General features: G+C 41.6%; 1 protein-coding gene across 3 annotated transcripts in view; it reads right to left on the reverse strand.

Moving 5' to 3' along the window:
* Positions 1–25,525, reverse strand: part of KCND2 (potassium voltage-gated channel subfamily D member 2) — a 454,049-nt gene that overhangs the window by 18,246 nt on the left and 410,278 nt on the right. For all 3 annotated transcript variants that reach the window (XM_050936206.1, XM_050936204.1, XM_050936205.1), the window contains exon 3: positions 15,425–15,587. In XM_050936206.1, coding sequence (XP_050792163.1) covers positions 15,425–15,587 — 163 coding nt within the window. The remainder of the gene's footprint in view (positions 1–15,424; positions 15,588–25,525) is intronic.

Consider the following 25,525-nt stretch of genomic DNA (forward strand, 5'->3'; position numbering starts at 1 on the left):
CTAATCCTTTAGTTAAAAGTTCCTCAAAAGAAGGGTCAATGGTCCAAGAGAACATAACATTTCAACTGCTATGAGCCACGAAGAACCTCCATAGTTCCTCAGAGCATTCTAATTTTCTAATATGAGAAACAGACTCATAGATTCTAGGACTGGAAGGGACCTCTAGAGGTCATTGAGTCCAGTCCTCTGCCCTCATGGCAGGACCAAATACTGTCTAGACCATCCCTGATAGACATTTATCTAACCTACTCTTAAATATCTCCAGAGATGGAGATTCCGCAACCTCCCTAGGCAATTTATTCCAGTGTTTAACCACCCAGACAGTTAGGAACTTTTTCCTAATGTCCAACCTAAACCTTTCTTGCTGCAGTTTAAGCCCATTGCTTCTTATTCTATCCTTAGAGGCTAAGGTGAACAAGTTTTCTCCCTCCTCCTGATGACACTCTTTTAGATACCTGAAAATTGCTATCATGTCCCTTCTCAGTCTTCTCTTTTCCAAACTAAACAAACCCAATTCTTTCAGCCTTCCTTCATAAGTCATATTCTCAAGACCTTTAATCATTCTTGTTGCTCTTCTCTGGACCCTCTCCAATTTCTCCACATCTTTCTTGAAATGCGGTGCCCAGAACTGGACAATACTCCAGTTGAGGCCTAACCAGCGCAGAGTAGAGCGGACGAATGACTTCTCATGTCTTGCTCACAACATACCTGTTAATGCATCCCAGAATCATGTTTGATTTTTTTGCAACAGCATCAGGAACATATGTATAACAATGAGAGAGAAAGGCATCAATACACAGAAACGCTAAATTCCTGAGTTCCTGATAGCCCTTTCTAAAGCCTTCTACTTGCTGCAAAGTGTTTGTTACATCTTGTTTATGCCTACCTGTATAATGATACTTAATACGAATCACCACTTGTCCCAGTCTGAGCATTCTCTTGAAATTTTAAACAAATTGTTGAGAGAGGATGGGCCAGATTAACTCTTGTTTATGTAGTGTGGCAAAGCACCTCCTTTATTTCACCAGGCTCAGCAATTCCTTCTCTGGGAGGGCGGAGGGGGGGCACACCTGGAGTAAATCAGTCCCACTCTGGAGAGCTTTTATTCTTCAGTATTTTCAAGATAAAAAGTAGGCCAAGAAGTTCTCTTCAGCCAAACAAAAAGAGAATACCTTTCCCTGAGGGGTATTGCCTCATTATGCTGGCCTCTGAGTGCTAGTCCTTACTCAAACAGTCTGTTAGCGTGGTTGCTTCCCCTACAGGGAGGAGAGCTGCCTTACACCTAGGAGAAGCCTTTTCTTCCTGACACAGCTTATATTCCATCTCTCCTCATCCCCTCTCACCAGAAAAAGAGGTTTTGAAAGATCCTTAATTGGACTCGTGAGTCTCTTGTTGACCTGAGAGAAGCTGTTTTCAGCTCCTGGGGACAGGGTCTTTACCATTCTAGGGCTGATATGCCTGCCTTCTACCACTAACTTGTGGGTGTGGAGCTGTTGCTGCTGGTCTCAGAGCACCCTCTTTAGCTTTTGTCTGGGCCAGAACCCCCTCCCTGTCCCATCCCTCTCCGCTACCTCACCAGCTGGTTGCTGCTGCTCCTTGGGGAGCCCTGCTGGCCTGCTCCCATCTGTGGGGTCTCTCTCGGCTGGCTGTTTGCTGCTGGTGTTAGGAGGAGGAAGAAGAGTTGCAGTGCGTGGTACATCTGGAGCTACTGCAGGACATTGTAGAGGGTTTTTTTCACAGGACTGACTGACTTTAACATCTTTACTCCTGTGGTGGTTCTTGTTGTTGTTCGGAAGGTCGGGGTGGGAGAGAGATGTGGAGCCTTTCCCCTACTCCATCACCCTTTCTCACCATTTTGACTGCTCTCCACTCCTGGACTTGGCCGCTTGCCTGGCCTTTATCCACTTGGCTTTTGCAGCATCGAGCAAGGGCTTTTAAACCACAAATGCACATGCCTTTCCCGTCCCCTTGGACTTGCCCTCCCTTTCTCTGCTGCTCTTGGCAGGTGGCCTTCCCCCACCCTTTCTTTGCCCACAGGCCTTTCCCCAGCAGTTTGCCCCCTTTCCCTATGTTGCCTGTCCCACCCACCCCTTGCTGCCTATTTTTGCCTCCCGGCCCAGGTCCTGGTCTCAGTCTCAGGTTCCCCCATTCCAGCCACCAAAGAGAGGGGCTAGACGCCTCTCTGTCATGAAGGCAGGCTGTGCTCACCTTGCTTTCAAAGAAGGGGAACTTCTGCAACCTTCAGAACTGGTGTCCTGTCTTGCTCCACCCTAACCAGATCTACCTGGGCCTCACCATCTTTGATCATCTATATCTGGCCTGGGACCTCTTAGAGCTCAAGTGTAGGGATGGTCTGTTGTTTGCCCTCCTGTCTCTGGACCAGGAGAAGGCATTCAACAGAGTGGACCATGGGTATCTCCTGAGCACTTTGTGGGCATTTGGCTTCAGACCCCAGTTTGTGGATTTTCTCCAGGTGCTGTACACCTCCTCAGAGTGTTTGGTTAAGCTCCACTGAACTCTGACCGCACCAGTCAGCTTCAGACGAGGGGTGCCTGTCTGCTGTCAGGCCAGCTGTACACTCTGGCCATCGAGTCCTTTCTCCATCTCCCCCGTAGGAGATTGACAGGGTTGATGCTCTGTGAGCCAGAGTTGTAGCTGATCCTCTCAGCGAATGCCAATGACATGCTTCTCATGATCCAGGTCCTGGGTGACCTGGTATGGGTGGAGGCTTGCCAGGCCATCTTCTCGATAGCCTTCTCCACCCAGGTCAACTGGGTCAAGAGCTCTGACCTGGTGGTTGGGGATGAGTGGCAGGTGAGCACCCTTCCACTAGGGCTTCAGGCCATTCGGTGGAGCACGGATCTGCTGCTCTATCTCAGCGTTTACCTTACCACCATGCATCCTTCTCCACCGGAGAACTGGCAAGGTTTGGAGGGCACGGTATTTGAGCAACTGTGGACGTGGACAGGACTACTCCAGTGCCTTTCCCTGTGGGGGAGGGAAGTGGTGTTCAATCAGCTAGTCCTGTCCATGCTCTGGCACCAGCTCAACACCCTGATCCTGGACCTAGGTTTCCTGGCCTACTTCCAGAAAGTGGTCCTGGAGTTCTTTTGGCCAGGACTGCACGGGGTCTCTGCAGGGGTCTTGAGTCTCCTTCTGGAGGAAGGAGTACAGGGCCTGATCTGCCTTCGCACTCAAATCTATGCCTTCTGCCTCCAGGCCCTGCAGAGACTTCTTTATAGTGCAGGTAGCCTAGTGTGGAGCACGTTGGCGCATGCCTTCCTGCGTTGCTTCCGAGGGCTCCAATATGACCGGCAGATCTTTTATCTCCATACGAGAGGTCTTCCGTGAGACCTCTATGAGCTGCTGGTCTTCTACTAGGACCTCCTCTGGACCTGGAAGCTGGTATCAGCAACCAGGTCTGTGGTAGCCGCTGAGGGGGTAGATTTCCATGTGGACCCCTGCTACACAATCCCCAACTTGGTGTGCAGGTGGCGGAGTGCCAGAGGATGGTCCTGTCAGGAGTCATCAGAATTGGAGACTGCCCAGAATATGACTGGGGAGCCTGGGTGGATCCCCTGTCGCTTGCTCAGCACATGGGGCTCTCCACCCTTTGAACTCTGCAGTGTGTACTTCAGGAGGTGAGGGCAGCTTTATCGCCTGAGGGTGCTCCCTGCCCACCCCACAACCCAAGCCTTCCAGATCTGTTCAAAGGGCCCTTTCCCCATGAGCCCCCCCGGCCATTCCACTCACACACTTTTAGCCGGTGGCATGACCTACAGCTGGTTCATTTTTGAACTGCGCCAAAGGCACATATGTACACACTCATGTGCCATCCTCTCCATATCCTCAACCCTCATGTCCCACCCCGACATTAAGTAGTGGGACCTATTGCCATCTCTTGAAAGTGAGAAACCCTGGTGGGTCAGCCTATATTCCACCTTGGTCCCACGGCCCACCAGGGATATTGATTGGTGGCTCCTGCACAGAGCTGTGAGCACGGGCGTGTGCCTGGCATGGTTCACCTCGTCCCTGATGCCTGTCCCTTTTGAGGGAGACACCGGTGCACGTCTACCTTGAGTGCACCAGGTTGCAGCCCCTTTTCCCGTTCCTCCTAGACCTACTGTTGCATTTTTGGCTGCTCTTCTCCCTCCACCTTTTCTTATATGCACACCCTATTTATGGCCCCACAAAGTCGCGGGACCTCCTCATCAACCTCCTCCTACTGATGGCCAAAGTGGCCATCTATAACACCAGGGAGAGGATGTTGGCTGAAGGGGTTCTCTGTGACTTGAGGTCCTATTTCCGTTCCTCTCTCCATTCACGTATCTGGGCAGAGTTCCTCTGGGCGATGTCTGCTGGCTCCCTTGACACCTTTGAGGAGCAGTGGGTGCTGTCCAAGGTTTTCTGCTTGGTGTCCCTTTCCGGTTCCCTACTTTTGACCCTTTGACCATCACACCATGTCCTTGTTATTTTTTCTGTTCCTCTCCCTGCCCCATAATTATTTGAGTCCCAGGCTCAGTGGATCCTCCCCATAGGCTGGGGGAGGGTCCTTTAGTTGTGTGCAGGCTTGTGCCTGTCCAGCTCCCTGGAACCCAGTAGGACCACTCTCTGGTAGCTGTCCAGAGGAGGTGCTAATCTGTGGGTGGAGGATGATGGATGGAAGATGATTGAGCTTCCTTAAGAAATGTTTGGTAAAATTGTCAGTTTGAAATATTGAGTCACGTAGTGTAGACTAAATAGTGGGAAGCTAACAATAGAGAGGATACCTTATGTTTAAAGAGAAGACTCTCAAGATCAATAATACCAAAAGCAGAAGTTGCAGAATAGTCTTCGCTTTGTTGGCTTCCTGGAAAGTGTGGAGTCCTCAGTACGATTCCTGCAGAAATTTTTATGACTGGTTCCCTGTATATCAAAGTGAGATTGACTTTGTCGTCATGCTCAATCCACAGATTTCTGATTCCTAAAGCCAAGTGCAGAACAATGATTTAGCAAACTTGAACTTTGTTAGTAGACTATAAGCTCAAGTGAAGAGTTTAAAGCTATTGCAGTAGAAGAGAGAGTTCAATGCTCTGTTTTGAGGTAATATGACTTTTTCCATTCTCAATAATTACTATGTTGAAGTTTTCAGAAAATAGGGGGATAGTTCTTCTCCAACTCCTATGGCATCATAGAATAAACCCGTTTGTTTACTGTTTCATTCCTGCTAGTATAATATGATCCTGGAATAGCGTGCATGGGGAGAGACAACAGGGTCACTGCATTAGCCAAATATCTTCTCCAATCATGATCTGGATCAGTTCTGAGGAATGAAATTATTCTTCTTTTTCTGCCTCATACTTCCAAAGGGAGAGAGAGTCTTCTCAGCAGACAGCCAAGGAATCCGAGAAATAGAGTGGAAAGCAACTATGGAGACAATTCTGCTTGCAGCATGTGACACATGGTTACAGGTATGATGCTGGTAAACCAAGTGCCAGCTCTGGCCAAGGCCGTAGGCATTAGATAAAAACTGAAACTATAGCTGAAAACCAAACCGACTCACCTGTATGTTAGTTCTGTTCAAAAGAGATATTAGTCTTATAAGAAATATTTAGTGTTTAGACTATATGAAATGCTTGTAAATTGGTGCATCCATTAATCTTACTTACAATGTCTGTATTCTATGCTACGAAGGTAAAATATATGCTTGTTTTATAACTGTAAAAATCCTGCTCTGAACTTGAGAACTCAGATGGGAAGACTTGCTCTCCCTGCCCATCCGGGAGGACTATCAAAAATTAAGTGGGCCATTGTAGGACAAAAGTTTTATTGATTGCCCTTTTCACCCACGAAGAAGTACATGCAGAAGGCTTCATCCCATCGGTTTGAATGCTGGAAGAGGGAAATAAAAATAGCTAACTTGAAAATTTATCATCTTTGTTGTTTGGATTCTTACAAGGGCTGGCACTGAGAAACAGGAAGCAGAGATCCTCAGGTTAAGCCCTAAAAAGACATTCAGTCCTGACATATTACTACATATCTGTCATGTTCTGAATCACAGACTGCATATAGGATTGCTTTCTTTAACCTGTAAATAACTCTTATTTCTTTTTCCTAGGTAATAAACATTTAGTTAATTATAAGATTGGCTACATGCATTGTCTTTGGTATAAGATCTAAGATACAAATTGATCTAGGGTGAGTGACTGGTCTCTTGGGACTGGACGAACCTGAATATTTTGTGATTTTTGGTGTAAGTGATCATTTATCACTAAGTCCAGCTTGAGTGGGTGGCAAGACAGACTGGAGAGCCCAAGATTGCACAGCAAATCTGTGACAGCCAGGAACCAGATATCCTGACTTTCATTCTAATGTTTTAAATTCTAGAAAATGCTTCTCGCAGGGGGACTGATCACAAGCCTACTGAAGTGAACAGAAGTCCATTCATTGCATTTAATGGGCTTTGGATCAGACCCTAAAAGATAACTAGTTCACTGCTCCTGGTGGCTTCAGACCCTCCCCACAACTGACTTAATAAAGGCTTAGGCCAGCCAAAGGATTGTAAGCACTATACATTATGCAATAAATTCTCATGGAGGAGGCTGGATAATTTCATTGTCTAAGTTAAGGTTGCAAAAAACTATCATAATGGAACAGACGCTTATTCAGGATCAGTTCTATACATTGCTGGTTGCTAGTACAGATAAAAAACAAAATAAAATCTGAGTTCCACTCTGAAACCTGATGCTCTAAATTCTTCCAAACTTTTGTGTCTTTGTAAAAATAGGAGAAAGGGTCTTTGTTATTGAAACAAAAACAAAAAACCCTGCATCCAAGGACAGGAAAATTACATACATTTGTTATGATAGGTTGTTGTTTTTTTAATAACAAGATGCATTCAAAGATGTTTATGGGTATATGGACTATGGCAGGGGAATGCCACTTTCAGTAGCTCTGAATGCTGTCAAATATTGGGTGTCATTGGGGGTTGAGTGAACTTTATGGCTTGAGCTCCTATGTGCTAAGATAATACAAATAAAATAACAACAATAATAGCTTCTAGTTGTCAAGTCTACTACAAAGTTCTTTGAGGGAATTATTGTATAAATCACTCAGTCAGATCCCATGTAAACCACCTTTTAAAAATTCAGATCCTTTGGTTCAGATCTTTGAGGGAAGATAGCAGGCTCAAAATGTTAAACACTAGTTCTTCATCTGTGTTCCCTCTCTTTGTCAGGGCAATGGCCTTCCAGCTGCCATACTCAATCTTCCTGGGAGATGGGAAACAAAATAGATATAGTTTGCCAACCAATATCTGAGAAGATTTCTAAATAGTGTTGGGTTGGTAAGTGCGAGCTTGAGTGAGAAGAGTCAGAGCATGGCAGTTCCCAGCATGTCTTCTGGATGAAGAAGGAACTGAGAAGAGTAGGAGGATGACTGCCACACAAATGAGGGGTTCATAAAAATGGGATCATACACGTCCATCTACTACAGAGTGTGGAGGGCAGAAAAATATGTCCGCAATACCACTCATTTCACAGAAAGGAGAGAACACAGTGGCTCCTCTGTATTTTTCCCCTGCCCTTCCGACACTGAGAAGGCATTAGTGCTGGCACTCTATGGAATAAAGAATCCCTGGTGCTAGGTTTTAGGCTGAAGGAATGGGGGGCAAGCTTTGTTTCATAACATGCTCCCTTCATTTCCAGGTGCATTTCCAAGCAAATGCATGTCCAATAAACACTGCTGGTTGTTCTAATAATTAATTCTGCTGCTTCTTTTTAAAATCGTCACAGCACCAATGATCATATAATATGCTGCCAAAAAGGAACTGTTCTGAGATGTTTATATTTGGCTGCTTTTGATAGAGTGCTCTGATGCAACTTAGTAGAAGTATAATATAAGTTTAGTCCCCGAGAGGTGCCAGGTGGAAAATGTTTGGTTTCTGTATGTCACAAGAGGAAGAGAAGACAACATTTTTTCATTAGTGCCTGTCACCAGAACGTTTTGTCAGATACTTCTTTTTTTCAGCCAACACAAACCTCGTCCTACTCTCCTTTTGAGCAGCAGTGCCTGGAAAAAGAGAGACGACTAAACTCTTCCACAGAAAACCATCCTCCTTACTGTGAAACTTTCCATTTCTTCCCTTAGTCCCTAGGACACTGATGTTTTGTAGATATGGCTGCAGCAGTAGAAGTGCTCTGTGAATTTTTGCAATCTTTGGGGAAAGTACAAAATATCTGAACTAGAAAGGCTCTTTTAGCTGCTTTGGTAAAATTCCACCATAGTCTTCAATCTTAAACTTTCCAGCAAATGGACTATCAGCTCACATTCTTATGGGTCTCCAACTTCTTTTCTCCATGATGATAAAGGTTCCATACATCTCTTTTGAGCTCTTTGCTTTTCTTCTGTCTTTTGAATTTACGTTTATAGATTAGTCCCCCAAATTTCATAAATGTTTAGATGTAGCACCAGCACAAAACATAGTAATATTAATATTATTCCATGGTAGGAACTCTGCAAAATGGAAGCTTCTTATGCCTCACTGGAAATTAGCTCTGTCAGATTTACCAAGAGATACATTTGGTCCATTTTAATCAGCTTTTTCAATAGCACAAAATGCAACATTAATAGTGTTGTGTCCATTCTGCTGGCCACCAAGATAGCTACCTCTCTTCCTATCGCTATGGAAACAGTACAAATTCTCTAGTTAGTGTTTACTCGGCACCTTCATGATCTTCTAATGTAAAGATAAGAACAATATCTTAATGCAGTGATACTCACATTGAGGCTTGCGAGCTGCAAGTGGCAATTTAATGTGTCTCCTGTGGTTGTTTGCAGCATATGATATTAAAACATTGTGATTTAATTATTAACCAATCAGGATACTTTTAATATGTTATTAGTATCAATTGTAAACACTAAATGACACAATGAATTCACACTACTGTGGATCTTTGGGGTACCGTTGATTGCTAATTTGGCTCCTGAACCATTGAGGGTTAAGTATCACTGCCTTAATATGTCATGTGGATTCAAGAACAATGGACTAAATGACCTGAATTCTCAGTTCCACTAAGGGCCCTTTACACCATTCTGGTAGTATAAAGGGGCTTTACAGTGGGTGTAAGTGTAATTTACACTTATATCTAACAGAGCTCAGGCCAATATTTCTTGCTTTGCTTTATTGTTTTCCACTAACTGCACATAATTTACTTTAGATTGGTGATGAGAATTTAAATGACATCAACACTTAGTGAAGAAGGAAGTGTTATTTATATTCAAATTGATATCCTGCATTTAAAAAATGGCGGTTCTATAAATAATTGCTCACTAAGCACAAGCTTAACATGCTTTATTACTACATTAAAAAATCTGGGCTGGATTCTTACATCAGATATACCTCTGTAATCTCAACGAAGTTAACATTTCAATTAAGTTTTAAACAATGGTAGCCAGCATTATGCCCTAATGCAAATGCTCTGCCTTGAGCTGCCAGGTGCTATTAAGCAGTTGTTGCACTTTACAGAGCTAGTTGTATGTCAGTAATACCTAAAGTTATTCGTAACTTGACAGATAGATACGTTATGTACACAGTCAGTAAGTAAAATAAAAGATCAGCCAACCTTCAGGATAAAAGTTGCTATATAAAAGTGTAAAAGCCTTGTCAGATCATGATCACATAAAAGACCATATACTTAATTTATGGTACCAGTTAATTCTTTGGACATTATTAAGGAATGATGAAATGCTTTTCTGGAGAGAAAGTGATAATTGAGATTGGCAATTAAGGACTCCTCAAGATATCTAGGGACCATTGTTGGTAGACTCTGAAGGAGCTACTCTTATGGCTTGTCTACACTTACCAGAAGATTGATACTATGGTAATCGATGCACCGGTGGTTGATTTAGCGGGTCTTTACTAGAGTCTACCTTTACTAGACCCGCTAAATCAACCACCGATCGCTCTCCCATCAACTCCTGTACTCCACCTGATCGAGAAGATCAAGAGGAGTTGATGGGACAGAGTCTCTTGTCGACGTTGTGTAGTGTGGCCCTGCGGTAAGTAGATCTAACCTATGTTGATTTGAGTTATGCTATTCATGTAACCCAAATTGCATAGCTTAGATAGACTTTTCCCTTTAGAGTAGACAAGGCCTGAGATTCCTTGGCTGATAATACATTAAACATACCATAAGGGTTAATGGATAGCTATACAAAAGGTGAAGCAAAAGAGGGGATGGAAAACGGGGAGAGCATTTAGGAAGAAACATGGGTCCACAGAAAAGAGAAGCATATAGTATTATTATAAATAACTGTTAACATTCAACCCATGATACACCGAATATATGTAACAGGAAAACCTGTGCCTAACTGAAAATGTCCTTTAAATAATAAAGTCTACAGATCAGGTAAAATGGGTACTTCAGCCTGCTTCCAGCTTGGGGGAAGAACCATACCTGTCAATCACTGGCAGCAGGGGAATGCCCTGTCTTCTGAAGTTCCCTCCAGTTGAGGTAAATGTCACAGCCAGAATAATTCAAATCTACTTTCCTAAATTACATATTGCAGTAACTATACTCTGAAGAAAAAGCACAACAATTTATTCTATGGCACAACATGGTAAATTCCGCCTACCAAACCCAAGTCTTCAGATGTCAATTTCCATCTGTATTCTGGATGATACACTGGTCTCCAGGGTGAGTCATATCTGTGGACCTTATTACTTGAAGAAAGGAAATTTTCATATAAGCACGGATACATTTTACTGTTCTTATTCATGCTAAGGTTCACAGATCTCGCTACAAATGGATTTTAATAGCAGTGTGCATTCAGGGTGGGAAGCGGGATCATTCTTTTAAAGTGGACATCAGAAGTGAAATTGATTATATATAAACATCTCTTCTACCTTTCCCCTCTAAAATGTGGAGAAGACTGCTGTCAAAAGTAAAGAAATAGCGTTGGCTACAATTGGATGACCAATACACAGAATTTGGTGAATTTATGTATTGATGGCCATGTAGTCATCTAACATATCTAAATGCAGAAGAGGACAACTACTCTGCCCTGAGCCTATCAGTTCTTCTAAGGACTGGACTTTGCTTAACCAAAGGAGGAACATTTCTTGAATTTACTTAGGGGATGAATGCCATGGCAGGCATGGGAGGACTACCTTTCTGAATTAAAATTACAATACAGTATCTTATTGGAGAAAGCTCCCATTTAAAATAAACTCATCTGATTGGAGAACATAGCCATTGAGAGACCCATTCTAATAGATAGGAAGTATAACGACACCTCCTGCAGGGGTTCAGTCTGGGTAGTGCTATAAGGAGAAGAATGAGGTTCCAAGGTCATGCTTGTATACCTCAAATAAAAAAATAGTAAGAGGAGCAAAAAAATGCCACCACGGCTAAACAGCAGACTAAAAGAGGTGATTAGAGGCAAAAAGGCATCTTATAAAAATTGGAAGTCAAATCCTACTGAGGAACATAGAAAGGAGCATAAACGTAGGCAAGTCAAGTGTAAAAGAATAATAAGACAGTCCAAAAAGGAATTTGAAGAGGAACTAGCAAAAGACACAAAAACTAACAGCAAAAGTATTTTAAGTACATCAGAAACAGGAAGCCTGTCACACAGTCAGTTGGGTTACTGGACGATCAAGGTGTTAAAGGAGCAGTCATGGAAGACAAGGCTGTTGTTGAGTATGTAAATGAATTCTTTGCATCTGTCTTCACTGCAGAGCATGTGAGGGAGATTCCCAAACCAGAGCCATTCTTTTTAAATGCCAAGTCCGAGGAACTGTCCCAGGTTGAGGTGTCAGTAGAGGTGGTTTTGGAACAAATTGATAAATTAAACAGTAATAAGTCACCAGAATAGGATGGTAGTCACCCAAGAGTTCTGAAGGAACTTAAATATGAAATTGCAGAACTACTAACTGTGGTATATAACCTATTGCTAGCCAGATGACTGGAGTATAACTAATGTAATGTTGATATTTAAAAAAGGCTAGAGAGGCTATCCTGGCAATTACAGGCTGGCAACCTAACTTCAGAACCAGGCAAATAGGTTGAAACTATAGTAAAGAAAAGAATTACCAGACACATAGATGAAGACGATGTGTTGGGGAAGAGTCAACATGGATTTTTTAAAGGGAAATCATATCTCACCAATCTATTAGAATTCTTTGGGGGGTCAACAAGCATGTGGACAAAGGTGATCCAGATGATATAGGGTACTGTGACTTCCACAAAGCCGTTGACAATCTCCCTCAGCAAAGATTCTTAAGCAAATTCCTCTCATGGATCAGTTAAAAGATAGGAAACAAAGAGTAGGAATAAATGGTCAGTTTTCACAATGTAAAGTCATAAATAGTGGGGTTCCCCCAAGGCTCTGTACAGGGACCTGTGCTGTTCAAAATATTCATAAATAATTTGGAAAAGTTTGCAGATGATACTTAATTACTCAAGATAGTTAAATCCAAAGATGACTGTGAAGAATTACAAAGGGATCTCACAAAACCGGGTGACTGGAGAACAAAATGGCAGATGAAACTCAATGCTGGTAGATGCAAAGTAATGCACATTGGAAAACATAATCCCAACTATACATACAAAATGTTGGGGTCTAAATTAGCTGTTATCACTGAAGAAAGAGATCTTGGAGTCATTGTGGATAAATCTCCAAAAACAGCTGCTCTTAAAAAAGCAGCAGCAGTCAAAAAATTTAAGAGAATATTAGGAACCATTAGGAAAGGGATAGATAATAAGACAGAAAATATCTTAGTGCTAGTATATAAATCCATGGCATGCCCACACCTTGAATACTGCATGCAGCTGTGGTCGCCCCACCTCAAAAAAAATAAATTAGAAATGGAGGGGCATTTAGGGTGTCTGATGACAGTCTCTATTTGTTAACTTTTAGGAACTTAGTGAAATTAGGAACTTACTAAATTGAGTTTATCAGCCTTTAAATTCCAGGGTTTGACACCTTCTTTTGTCTCCCTGCCAGTTTCTTAGAGGCAGCCTGGTGCGGGATTACTCTTCTTCTGCTATCCCTTTCTACTTCCCTTGCCTCTCTGTTCCCCCTCCTTTATAGCTGGCTTCATTTTCTTTATTGGTCACAGATGTGGGTGCTTGTCTCCAAGACTGGCAGTTCTGGGAGCGGTGTGCGGGTGTGGTCAGCCTGATTACCGGTAAACAGGGAAGGATCTCCTCTCCCGTCAGCCTCAACTCTGTATGGGGTTTGTAATGCTCATTACAGTCACTATGATAGCTGGGAACTGATTTGTCTCAGCATCTAATCCAGGGGTCAGCCAACTTTCGAAAGTGGTGTGCCGAGTCTTCATTTATTCACTCTGATTTAAGGTTTCGCGTGGCAGTAATACAGTTTAACATTTTTAGAAGGTCTTTTTCTATAAGTCTATAATATATAAGTAAACTATTGTTATATGTAAAGTAAATAAGTTTTAAAAATGTTTAAGAAGCTTCATTTAAAATTAAATTAAAATGCAGAGCCCCCCGGACCAGTGGCCACTGAAAATCAGCTCACGTGCCACCTTTGGCACACGCGCCATAGGTTGCCTACCCCCGATCTAATCCCAAATACCAATACCCTATGTACCTGTGTGAAACAGATGTGAATCCTATTCCCCACCCCAGTGTTAACATTGCTTGTGAAAGCCTGGAGGGGCATTTAGGGTGTCTGATGACAGTCTCTATTTGTTAATTTATTTAGCGGTGGTAGTCTGATGTCACCTGAGGGTTTCTGTAGTCTTTTCTATAAGCCGACTGTTCTGATAACACTGAATTGCCTTGTCTTTCCATAAAGTTTTCCATTGTATCACCAAGACAGCTGGGAATGGATTTATTTCAGCATCTGATCCCAAAGACCAAAGCCCCATGTACCTGTGTGAAACAGATCACAGAGTTTCCATGATCAAGGGAGAGAGCGGAGAGAATGCCTGCCTGGGTTTGGATGCCTGTAAAGGGCCTATATAGTGAGAGACCCCTTAGTCAAGTAAAATTGGACACAGAGATTTCTCTGAAAATAGTCAAGAGACTAGTGATACCTCTGTCCTCCAAGAAGCTGGGCTTATTTGTCTCCCCTCTCACACATGGGCTCTTTCTGGATCTCCCAAGGAAGGTACTGGCCTGGAGCTCAAGGATGGGCTCCCCAGAAGCTCCACTCCTCTGTTGAATGGAGCCAGGTAGGACTGTGTTTCCCCTGGAGGTCTCAGTCATGTTGTGTCCGGAGCCCTCCATCTGCGACCCATTGGGAAAAAGAGTGGGAGGAGGTGGCTGAGCCCTGCAGTCAGAGGTATGGCTGGTGGCAGTGCTTAAACTGTGCCAGGGCTAGCCAGTGCTTAGCCCTGGCACCTCTAGGCTTGGCAGTTCATATCCCTGGCACCTTTGGGCTTGCTGCATCAGTTACGAAAGTAAAAAAAAATTGCTTGATCCCCATCACTTAATTGCGTGAGCCTCACCTCTGTTATTACAAATTAAGCACTGGCTGGTGGTGTAGGCTATGGGGACTCAGACACAATCTTCCCTGCCCTTCTCTGCCCTTCTGGCTTCACTCCCTCCTGGAGAATGTTTGCTTGCCTTGGAGCCAGTTTTTGTCCAATCCTGCCAGACACTTTTCCTGCTTGGGGAGGGGGCTAAGGTAACCCCACTGGGCCTGGGCTGCATCTTATTCAGCACAACCCCCAGCCTCTCCAGTCCTGCCTGGCTCCTATTCTACTCAGGGAAGGGTGTGGGGAGGTGATCTGGCCCAGACAGGACTATGAGGGAAACCACATTCTTCCCACAGAGCTGGCCAAGTTCTTTAATGGGACACTCAATAATGAGAGGGAGCATGAGACACAGACCCTTCCATTTCTTGGCTTAGGTCTGTCCTTGAAGCCGGCAGGAGCGCCAGCTGCAGTAAATGCCCCAGAAAGGGAAGGAGAGCTGACAGGACAATGTCCTCAAAAGCAAATGCAGCCTTGGGACATGGCTGGGAATCAGACAGAACCAAATTGTTAGTCTAAAAATTTGAAATAAATTTAGAATTTTCCTGAGAAATCTGCAGGGAGGTCTGGCTGAGCCACTAGCCACTGTGGAGGCAGAGAAACCTGGAGAGAACATCAGGAAACAAGGTACTTCCCTACTCCCAGTGGCTGACAGGGCTAGTTCTGCCTCCAAGCTGCAAACAGCCTAAAGTACCCATTGTAGTGGATCTGTGGACATTACCAAGAAGAAGAAAGGAGCAATTTCTGCACAAAAAAAAAAGTTGAAACATACTTTAAAATTAGTAAATTTGCCTTAGGGCCCCTGCTATCATGAATGTATAGCAGCCCTCCTATTAATAAATTATGGTCCCTTGGATAATATACACCATATAAAAAACCCCATCTCTTATCTACTTTGCACCAAATCAAGAGTGTGGGATGGAAGTGAGAGCGCACCTTTTGTGCCCTGCGCTTGTCTGCTCGTTGATTCTGGTGGTAGATACGACTGAAGTTGGAGACAATTACAGGAACTGGCAGAGCAATGACTAAGACCCCACTCAGGGAACAAATTGAACCAAAAATCTTCCCAGCTATTGTCTTCGGCACCATGTCACCATACCTGGGTTAAAGAAAACAAAATCTATTTAAAAACATTAACTACTCTTAAGTATCAGATTTAAAGTCAAACTAGCTAGAAACTATTTTTACTATAATTTGCAAATAACATTTCATACACATATGCATTTGTCTGTATGTCTATGTGCTGTATGTACGTATATCATTTCCATTTTAATTTAGTGCTTAAGTCTACACAGTTCCTCGATCTGGATTCAAATATTTTTTCATTCCTTCAAACCTCCTGGCAATCCACAGACTTGCTGGGACTTGCAGACACCCCTTTTTCATGCTAGATACTGGTTTTCTAGTAGAGGAATACAGCAACATTAAGAATTATCTAGAGGAACATCAATTGACAGCTTATAAAGAGGACTCTCTTCTCTACACCCAGTAGTTTGTTGTATTGTAGGGCAAAATGTGTAACTGAGTGCTATTGAGTTCAAGAATAAGCTAAATACCCTTAAATTACATTTGCTTTTTAATTTGGTTGGGTTATTAATTACTATTAAACATTTACATAGGACTGTAAATTTGCATAGCATGTTACACAACATAGGTAAGACACACTCCCAATCCCAAAGATCTTACAGTCTACATAGGACAAAACCAAACACAAAGCAAGATGTAGGATAACATTGCAGGAGAGGCAATATTTGGGAGTTGCTCTGATGAGAATAAAACATGTTTTACACAGGGATTTGAGGGATAAGAGAGAAGTGGGTGAAAACAGGGAGACTCTTTCAGTAACTTGGCAGGTCCGAACCCAAGAATAAGAGAAGGAGATGAAGGGACGAGTAACACAAAGATGGGGGCAGGGCATAGGGAGCAGGAGGGGATATCAGTAGAAATGAGAGCAGAGGTATGTGTCAGGGCAAAATTCAGTAGCCTTTAAGGTGAGGAGGAGCGGCTGATTTTATAGGATAAGAAATGAAGTGCTAATGGAGGGAATCAAATAAGCAGGTGGTATAGCCTGGAACAACCTATGTAATGATGGTAATGACCATACTTATTTTATCTAAAAAGAACTGTCTAGTGGCTTTACAAGACCTGGCCAGAACAACATATAAAACTGTATGTTACACTGTGAGATACTAATGCACCTACTGTAGTTTTAGTTTTGTTAATCACATTTGTTAAAAACTAGTGACATCAATACTGATTCTGCAAAAATGGGTAGAAAGAGTAGCATAGGATGGGTTTTATCTTTTAAAGACTAAATGAGGATGGTGTGAGGAGCAGGTTATTTTAGGACTGGAAAGAGACCAGAAAGAGACCCATACTTTCCATTAAGTTAGCAGCTGTATTTCACAATACAGGTGTCTCCAGCACCTACCTTACATTTTTGGGGGGTATAATCTTTATATTTCCCCCCAGTATAACACAACACATCAGGTGGACTATATATTTACATATTTAGAAAGAATCATTTATACTTATGCATGATCTAAAATTTCAAGATGGTGCTTAAAGTTAGGTTTCTAAATCCACGTCAGGCACCTAAATAAATGACCAGATTTTCAAAAGTGCAAAGCAACTAAACGCTCCCATTGTCACTAATGGAACATTGTGGACAGTTAGAAGGCAGTTCTGGCTCCATTCTTGTTTGCATTTGTTGCAGAATAAAACACTCTGTTGGTAATATAACTGTATGTTTGTGCAAGTCTACTGCAGTTTGATGTTAATGGTAGCAAAGACCCTAGGTCAGTCAGCCTCCACTATTTCAGTAGCTATGTATGTATTTCAAGGTTGTGACACAGGATATTTTTCCATAGTATTTCAAAGAGTTATATAAAATTTGGAAATAAAATATTTAAGACTGTTTGTATAGTGAAGATGTTTTTCTGTGCCTGTTGTATTAAGTGACAGTAAAAAGCTGGATTTAACTTCAGATATGAAGTATCTCAGTTCTGACCACCTTTCCTATTTTTACTTGAATAAGGAAAAATAATAAAACATTTTCCAGCTATAATCTCATTTGGCCTTTAGTTAATGTTAATAATATCCTCCACCTTATTGATAGCTCTAATTTGTGCGTGGCAATAATTTGTCTAATTTAAGTTTTCTCCTGCTGATAAACACTGCGCTGAAGAAAAGTGCATTTATGTTCAGAAGAGTGACTATATAGAAATGACAGCTTCTTAATCAACCCTGTGGGTAGTCAGAACCATAGCTGCTCAGTTTTGTGACAAAACTAAAGGTTTTCCTACATTTATTCTGTTTAGGTCTACTATGCTATGGGACCTGGTTTCTATTCTGGTATATGCACCAACAAGATAGTTAACTAAGTTCCAGCTGGAGGGCCAAATTTTACATTCAGTTATACCTGTAATAACCACACCACAATGTCTTGTTCCTAGTGCTGATCCCAAGCCCAGATAAAGTGAGAGGGTTGGGCAATGGCTTAGCAAGCCATCCCTGTAAAACATCTCTAGCTTTGACTTGCAGAAGAAAAACACATACAACGTTAGCAATTTCATCTGCTTTATCTGCTCCAGCAGTTTCGTCTACTACTCACAATTGAACCAAGCTTCAGGATCCATCTAAATCTTCTACTGCATGCAGAGGACTCACACTGTATGATGATGAGTCTTCCATAAACAGAAATGGAAGGGAAGTACCTGACATAAAGATGGTATGTCCCATTCTGAAGCAACATCAGTATCTGAGGATGGAATGTCTGATCATTAACAGCAGTCGGAAAGAGGACTCTCCTGGATAAAGAACTGGAAAGGTTGACTGTTGTATGTGGCATGCAGGAGACATGGTGGAATTTAAACACTGACTGCACAACTCTGACTTGCAGCAGTCAGACCTTTCAATTGTTGCATGCCTAATGACACATCTGAAGGGCACACTGTTGCTTTGATTTTGTCCCGGTGGTGCAATCTGCACAACTGACTTCGCAGGCTTATTCTCCATGCCTGAAAGCAATCATTTTGAGTTTGAAGGTAGGATGTATTGTAGTTATTAGTGGATATGCTCAACGTGACATGAGGCCTGATGCTGAAAAAGATGCTTTTTATACCATGTTAGAGGACGTTGATAAAGAGTAAGATTATATGTGTGATGTCAGCATATGCTCCACAGCAAGGCAGACTTATGGAAGAGAAGGAGAGCTTTAGAAATGAGCTGGCAGAAGTGGTGGTTATTGTTAGGATATAGATATTCAGGCCTGTCTGCAAAGGCCTATACTTTAAGAATTTAGGTGTATTCTTATCACTTAGCTAGTTATAGAGGTATAAAAGAAAGATTAAAAAAATCACTGTCTGTCTGTGTAATAGCCTTCTCTTACTGTGACAGTCTGAGGCCTGGTTCTTCTGCTAAGCAGAAGAGGTAGCCATAAACTGGGAAGTGTATGGTCACATCCTTACATTCCAAGCTAGTCACATTGAAATAAGGTGCTATTGGGCTGTTAGGAATACAATCCTGTCCTGATATTTCTATGACCTCCAGAGAAAGGGAAGAGTCTAGAAGATGTAAAAGGAAACTTAGTTTGATAGCATCCTGTCTGGCAAGAACTCACTTATCAATAGCTGGGGTGTGAAATCCTCATTTCTGTATTGTTCTATGACTGTAGTCTCCACTTCCCTGTTGTTTGTCTGTATAATCTCTGTCTGGTTCTGTCATTGTTTCTGTCTGCTGTATAATTAATTTTGTTGGGTGTAAACCAATTAAGGTGGTGGAATATAATTGGTTAAATAACAATGTAACAATATGTTAGGATTGTTAGTTAAATTTCAGTAAAATGATTGGTTATGGTATAGCTAAGCAGAACTCAAGTTTTACTATATAGTCTGCAGTCAATCAGGAAGTAAAAGGCGGGAGGATGGGAACAGGGACTGGGGATGGGGGAACTGGGATCACGTTTTGCTAAAGGGGAGAATGGGAACAAGGGATTGGAACAGAAACAGGGACACAGGCAAGGCTCTGTGGTGTCAGAGCTGGGAAGGGGGAGACTGAGGAAGGAAACTGGAATCATGCTTGCTGGAAGTTCACCCCAATAAACATAGAATTGTTTGCACCTTAGGACTTCGGGTATTGTTGCTCTCTGTTCATGCGAGAAGGACCAGGGAAGTGAGAAGGTGAAGGAATAAGCCCCCTAACAGTTATAGTTGAGAGTAACACCTTGTTACCTGTCAGCGGTGATTTAAACTGCCATGTTGGTGAAGGGAGCCCAGTAGAAGCAGTGGTGGGTGAATTTGGCATTGGTAATATAAATGCAAAAGAAGAGAAGTAGGTTGAGGGGTGTTTCTTAATGGCTTTTCAGTGGTGAATACATAGTTTGAAAAAAGACTCCCACCTAGTGACATACTATACTGGAAAAACTAAAGCCCAGGTGTCCTATATTTTGATAAGAAGAGAACATATGAAAATGATGAAAGATGTAAAGGTTATACCAAGTGAATATGTGTCAGAACAATGCAACCTGAGAAATCAGAAGGGAAGATGAAATTGAGGAAGAAATGGGAGGTGGGGGGGGGGTGAAGAGAAAGGAACAGTTCTGCCAAAAATATAAAGGAAGGCTTTCATGCTTTGCCAGCAACAATGAAGTCAGTGGAGGAAGAATGGAGGAAATTAAAAGACTGTTTCATTAAGTCAATGGAGGTAACGTGTGGCAGAACAAGTGGTAAGATGAGTGCTTTCAGAGAACAAGCTGATGGTGGAAGTCGGATGTACAAGTGAAATTAAAAAGAAACTATTATTCAAAGAGTTTGAGGAAGCAGGTTGTGACAATGAGACAATCAAAAATGCATGCAAACAGGTAAAAAAGGAGACTAAAAATAGATGGAAGAAGATGATGGCAGGAAATTGGGGTTTGGGTTAGCATGAAAAAGGAACAGTGAAACACAAGATAAGAAGAAATCTTTATGTGTGAAGGATAGGACCTGTGTGGTGACTAACCCTAAAGAGGTGGTAGAGATATTGAAAAAAGATTCCCAAAGGCTGTTAAATGTAAAGAGGGAATTGTGAATGGAAGCACTGCCAACACTTATGGGGATGCCTCAACAGTTATTGATCTGTGTAGAGGAGGAGATAGAGACATTACTGAATAAGGTGAAAAATGATAAAGCAGCTGGTGAAGATGAAATAACTGTTGATATGATAGAGGCAGTTGGAGATACAGGAACAAAGTAGCTTCATAGATTACTATGAGTTTGTTGGTATCAAGCAAGGACACCAGAGGACTAGAAAATGGGATTGATTGTGCCTCTCTAGAAGGGTAAGGGTGGTGCAAAAAATCCAAATACCTATCAGGATATCACCCTGTTAAATTAACCTCAAAGTCCTTAAGAGAGTTTTGGACACACGGTTGAGGTGCAAAGTGTAGCAAAATAAAGGAGAGCAGCAACATGGCTTTAGGAAAGGAAGGAGTGCTATAGATACAGTATTTGCAATGAGACAGAAGTTTGAAAGAATGATAAATGAATGGGTTAACTGGTATGTAGCATTTTTTGATCTTGAGAAACCATATGACGTGGTTCAGTGGGAGCTGGTGTTTCAAGTATTGAGACGGAGGGATTGAGGGAGGACTTCAAGAAGTGCAGATGATAGAGAAGCCATATGGAGGTCCAGAGCTATGGTGGTAACAACACATAGAATTTCAGAGAGTTGTGAGATGATGGCAGGGTTGAAACAAGACAGTGTGCTGAGTCCACTTCTCTTCATCCTAAGTATGGAGTTAATTAGTAGAAAAACCAAGGCAGTGGAGACACAGAGAAAACTAACATATGCTGATGATCTGGCCCTTTGACTGACAGCAAAAAGGAATTGGTAAATATAATATAAAAGTGAGCATCTCTGTTTAAAGATCATGATTTAAAGGTAAATATAAAGAAAACTGAAGCTATGCAAGAAGGGAAGGTGGAAGAAGAACTGTTGATCAAAGTTTTAGGAGAGAAGCTGACTCAGAAAAAAGAATTTATTTACAGTACTTGGGAAGTAAACTTAGTACCATTGGAGAGAGATCAGGAGAACTGAAAAGAAGAACCCAGTGCAGATGGGCAGCAGTGAAAAAGGTGGCAAGAGTACTGTGAGACTGGCACTTAAGTAACAAACTGAAAGGAAAAGTATAGGCTGCTTATATTTGTTCCTGCCTGCAATATGGTTTGGAAATGGTGAGTCTTATCGAGGTGGAAAAAAAGAAGATACAGGTAGTAGCAGAGGAGAATGGCAGGCAACCAGATGACAGACAGAATGAGCATGGAAGAAATTAGGGGAAAGATGAATTTAGGACTCTCCTGCTGATAACAGCTCACATTAATTAATTAGCCTCTTATAGTTGGTATAGCTACTTCCACTTTTTCATGTTCTCTCTGTGTGTGTGTGTACATATATATATATCTTCTTACTATATGTTCCATTTTATGCATCTGATGAAGTGGGCTGTAGCCCACGAAAGCTTATGCTCAAATAAATTTGTTAGTCTCTAAGGTGCTGCAAGTACTCCTGTTCTTTTTAGGACTCTCAATCATAGATAGGCTGGAAAGCACACATTTGAGGTGGGCTGGACATGTGAAAAGAATGGGAGAATGGAAGAATGGCCAGTAAAGAAATCTTTGGAGGAAGATGACAGCAAGAAAGCATGTTGAAGACTGAGGATATGATGGAAAGCTCTGTCAAGAGGAGTCTGAAGAGAAAAGGACTGAAACTCCAAGACCTAGAAACCTATGCAAGGGCAAGTAGTGAAGAATTGTGGGCATCTCGCAGAGGCAACATGTGGGGAGGCATGCGGGGTCATGTGTCTCCTCAGATTTGCTCCTTGGCATGGACTGAGCATGCTCAGTAACACTGCTGAAGTCAGCTGCCCTCACTCTACTCCGCCCCCCCCGACATTATCTGTAGTCATGGGTCCTCTCTGCAAGCCCAAGTGAAGTGAAGAGAAAGGAGGGTGAGTTTTGTAAAACTTTTATTATAAAATGTGAAAACTATCTTGTTACTTGACAACTGAGCAAATTTGATCTTGAAGTCACTGAAGTACAACAAACATGGAAGCCGTTTATACAGTGACTTTTCAAAATAGGTAGTAGCTAAAACCTTAATGTCTGGTTCTTTCTCATCTTATTGTTACACAAATTATAATAGTGAGTGCATTTTCCTTCTCCACATTTTTTCAGTTGCAATTTTTGCAAGTCTCTTTATCAAAATTGCATATACCACATATGAACCTATTATTGTGGAACATATCTTAGTCAATGCTTTGGTCCTCATTATTGTATTAACTTTCTACCTAATTTTGTAACATAACAAAAGGACATCACAAGATTGTATACTTTAGCTGACTGAACAGAAATAGTACCACTGATTCCTGTATTAATCACATGTGCTCTGCTTTATTATCGAAGAAAGTGAAGTGAAAAGGATATGACAAACTAGATGTGCACTTGTGGTGTGTCAATTAAGCTATATCATACCAGAAGTCAAAACTGCATTATCAAATGAACACCTCTTGGGAAATCGATGAAATTTAGCTTTAATCTTGTGTTCAACAACAGACCATTGTTCCATGTCTGACTCCTCATTGTAATGGATAATATCAAGTTAATGGATTGCCTCTTTATGCTGTTAGAACACCGTACCTTTCTAAGTGGTGGTCTGAGGAACATGGGTGTGATTTCCTATGGTTTTGCATCAGAAACATGGGAGCCAGGACTGTACCTTTTACAAGCTAACAACTAAATTTGTGGGATCTTGGATAACATGAGCATTAGAAACTTCCCACAATTGGTGTAATGTATGGGATTATTAATGTGTGTTCTGTAACATTTACATTAGTAGATCAGTATTTGTCTATCAATGTATCCATCCATCTACAATACCTATTAGGTCTGTCAGTAGTGGTCATTGCACATCAGTTACTCTGCCTAATGGTGGAACATATTTTCTACTGACATGGCCTCATTTCAAGAAACATCAGACAGTATTGTCCATATTTGTGGCATTGTGGGCTAACAGCACCATTCTTTGACCCATTTTGAATCTAATGCAGACCATTTTCTCAGGTTGGTCCTCTGATGGGTTTAAGGCGGAAGCTGTGGAAATCCCTGCATTGAGCATGGAGAAGTCATAGTTCTGCATTACAACTCAAAAAATCATTTTTGCCATTTCTCCATGATGTGAGTGGATAGGGTAATGCTCAAAATTTTAAATGGAGAAGACAGACACTTCCACATATTCCACTTACAATTATTTATCTGGTCAAAAGAGTCTTTTTTTAAAAAAAGTGCAACAGAAGTGTAATTTTTTATTTTGGTGCAATAACATCACTTGCATAAAGCTATCAGCCAGCAATCTTAACACTGTAAATAGGTCTTAGGAACATAAAGTTTGCTACAGAAGGAAATGTTAAACAAACTCCCAGAAAGAATTAAACTGGGCATAATAGGCATCCTTCTAAATGTGTAGGGCATACTACTTAGAAATAAATCTAGTGTATGCATTTTACACAGACTAAACATTGTTAAAGCAAACAGTTAAAAATGACCAGCATTTCAGACATCATAAATGCAATAAACTCAAAGCCCACTAGAGGGCATAAAACACCATTAGAAAACTAACATTTATTTGGGCATAGGCTTTTGTGGGTAAAAAAACCCACTTCTTCAGATGCCCAAATAAATGTGTTAGTCTTTAAGGTGCCACCACACTCCTTGTTGTTTTTTGTGGATACAGACTTACATGGCTACCCCTCATATTAGAAAACTGTCATTTTTATATTGCTACATACATACTGTGTACAAACACATCGTTCCAATTCACATATATTCTCTATGTAAGTCCTATACTGTGTGGGGTTTTCTTGTATAACTTCCTCCTCATTTACTGAAAAAGGAAGAGTAGTGTTTATTTTTTCAAACTTATGAAACGGCATTACAAAGAATGTAGTAAAATAAATGGCAGGCCATTAAAATGAACTTGAGAGTGTTCTTTTGAAAAGGCAAGGTAATTTCTGACTAAAGAATGGCAAAAAGCAAACAAACAAACAAACAAAAAACACCAAACCAAAAAAATCACAGATGTAGATTGTAGAATCTAAATGGCCTTTGTCAAAACCAGGTTTGGTTTGGACATGGAGGAACTTCATGTCCCCTTGGAATACTTATCTCTGTCCCTTTTTTTCCTTTCAGGCCCAAGCTTCTTTCACTGGGGATTGTTAAACTCATTCACAAAGTTTCGATCTGAAGTTTTGAATTAGACCATCTCTAGTTTTCACAAATACTTTCCTAAATGTTAGTGGATAAGGGATGTTCTTTATTTGGTTCACCTAAATTGTCAAAGTGGTCTAACAATTTCCCTCCTCCAGTCTCCATGGTGAGTTCATGGAACTGTTCCCTTGATTCCTATCATGATTAATGCCAATTCTATGTTCAATAGTAGCTTCATGCACAGCCCCAAAGGCTGTTCTCTTTAGACTCTCAGTGAAGAGTATACAGTTGTTCATCTGACCATTCATTTAGCCAGCCAGCCAATCATGCACTTACACATAGTTGCAGATGGGGGAAGCAAGAAAAGCAGTTCTTGGACTCTGACACTAGCAATTGCTATAATAAGTCTACACCCTTACCTTGACCATAAAAATAGCCTAATAAGTTTGAAATTTCTAATAATACAATAGATTGCTGTTGAAGCGAGATCCAGAGCATTGTATGCATTATCCCAAATTTTATTCCAACCTAGAGAGATTCTGTATGGAGTTGTAAACCATTTTCTCCTTGTTTTTACTGCCTTTAGAGGCCCTATGTTGCAATAACCATCTCTTCTGTTGAACAGTGATGAACATGGTTCCCTCTAGAGCCCATGAACGGTGTGCCAAGCACTGGCCAGAGTGATCATTCATAAACAATGAAAGCACTCCCTCCTCTCAAGGGTTGATGTGCTCAGGCCTTCCCAACCTAAAATGCAAGACAGAAAAACTCACATCTCCATATGGTAGTGCACTGT

The sequence above is a fragment of the Gopherus flavomarginatus genome, chromosome 1 (genome assembly GCF_025201925.1).
Source record: "Gopherus flavomarginatus isolate rGopFla2 chromosome 1, rGopFla2.mat.asm, whole genome shotgun sequence".
In the NCBI taxonomy this organism is placed as follows: domain Eukaryota; kingdom Metazoa; phylum Chordata; order Testudines; family Testudinidae; genus Gopherus; species Gopherus flavomarginatus.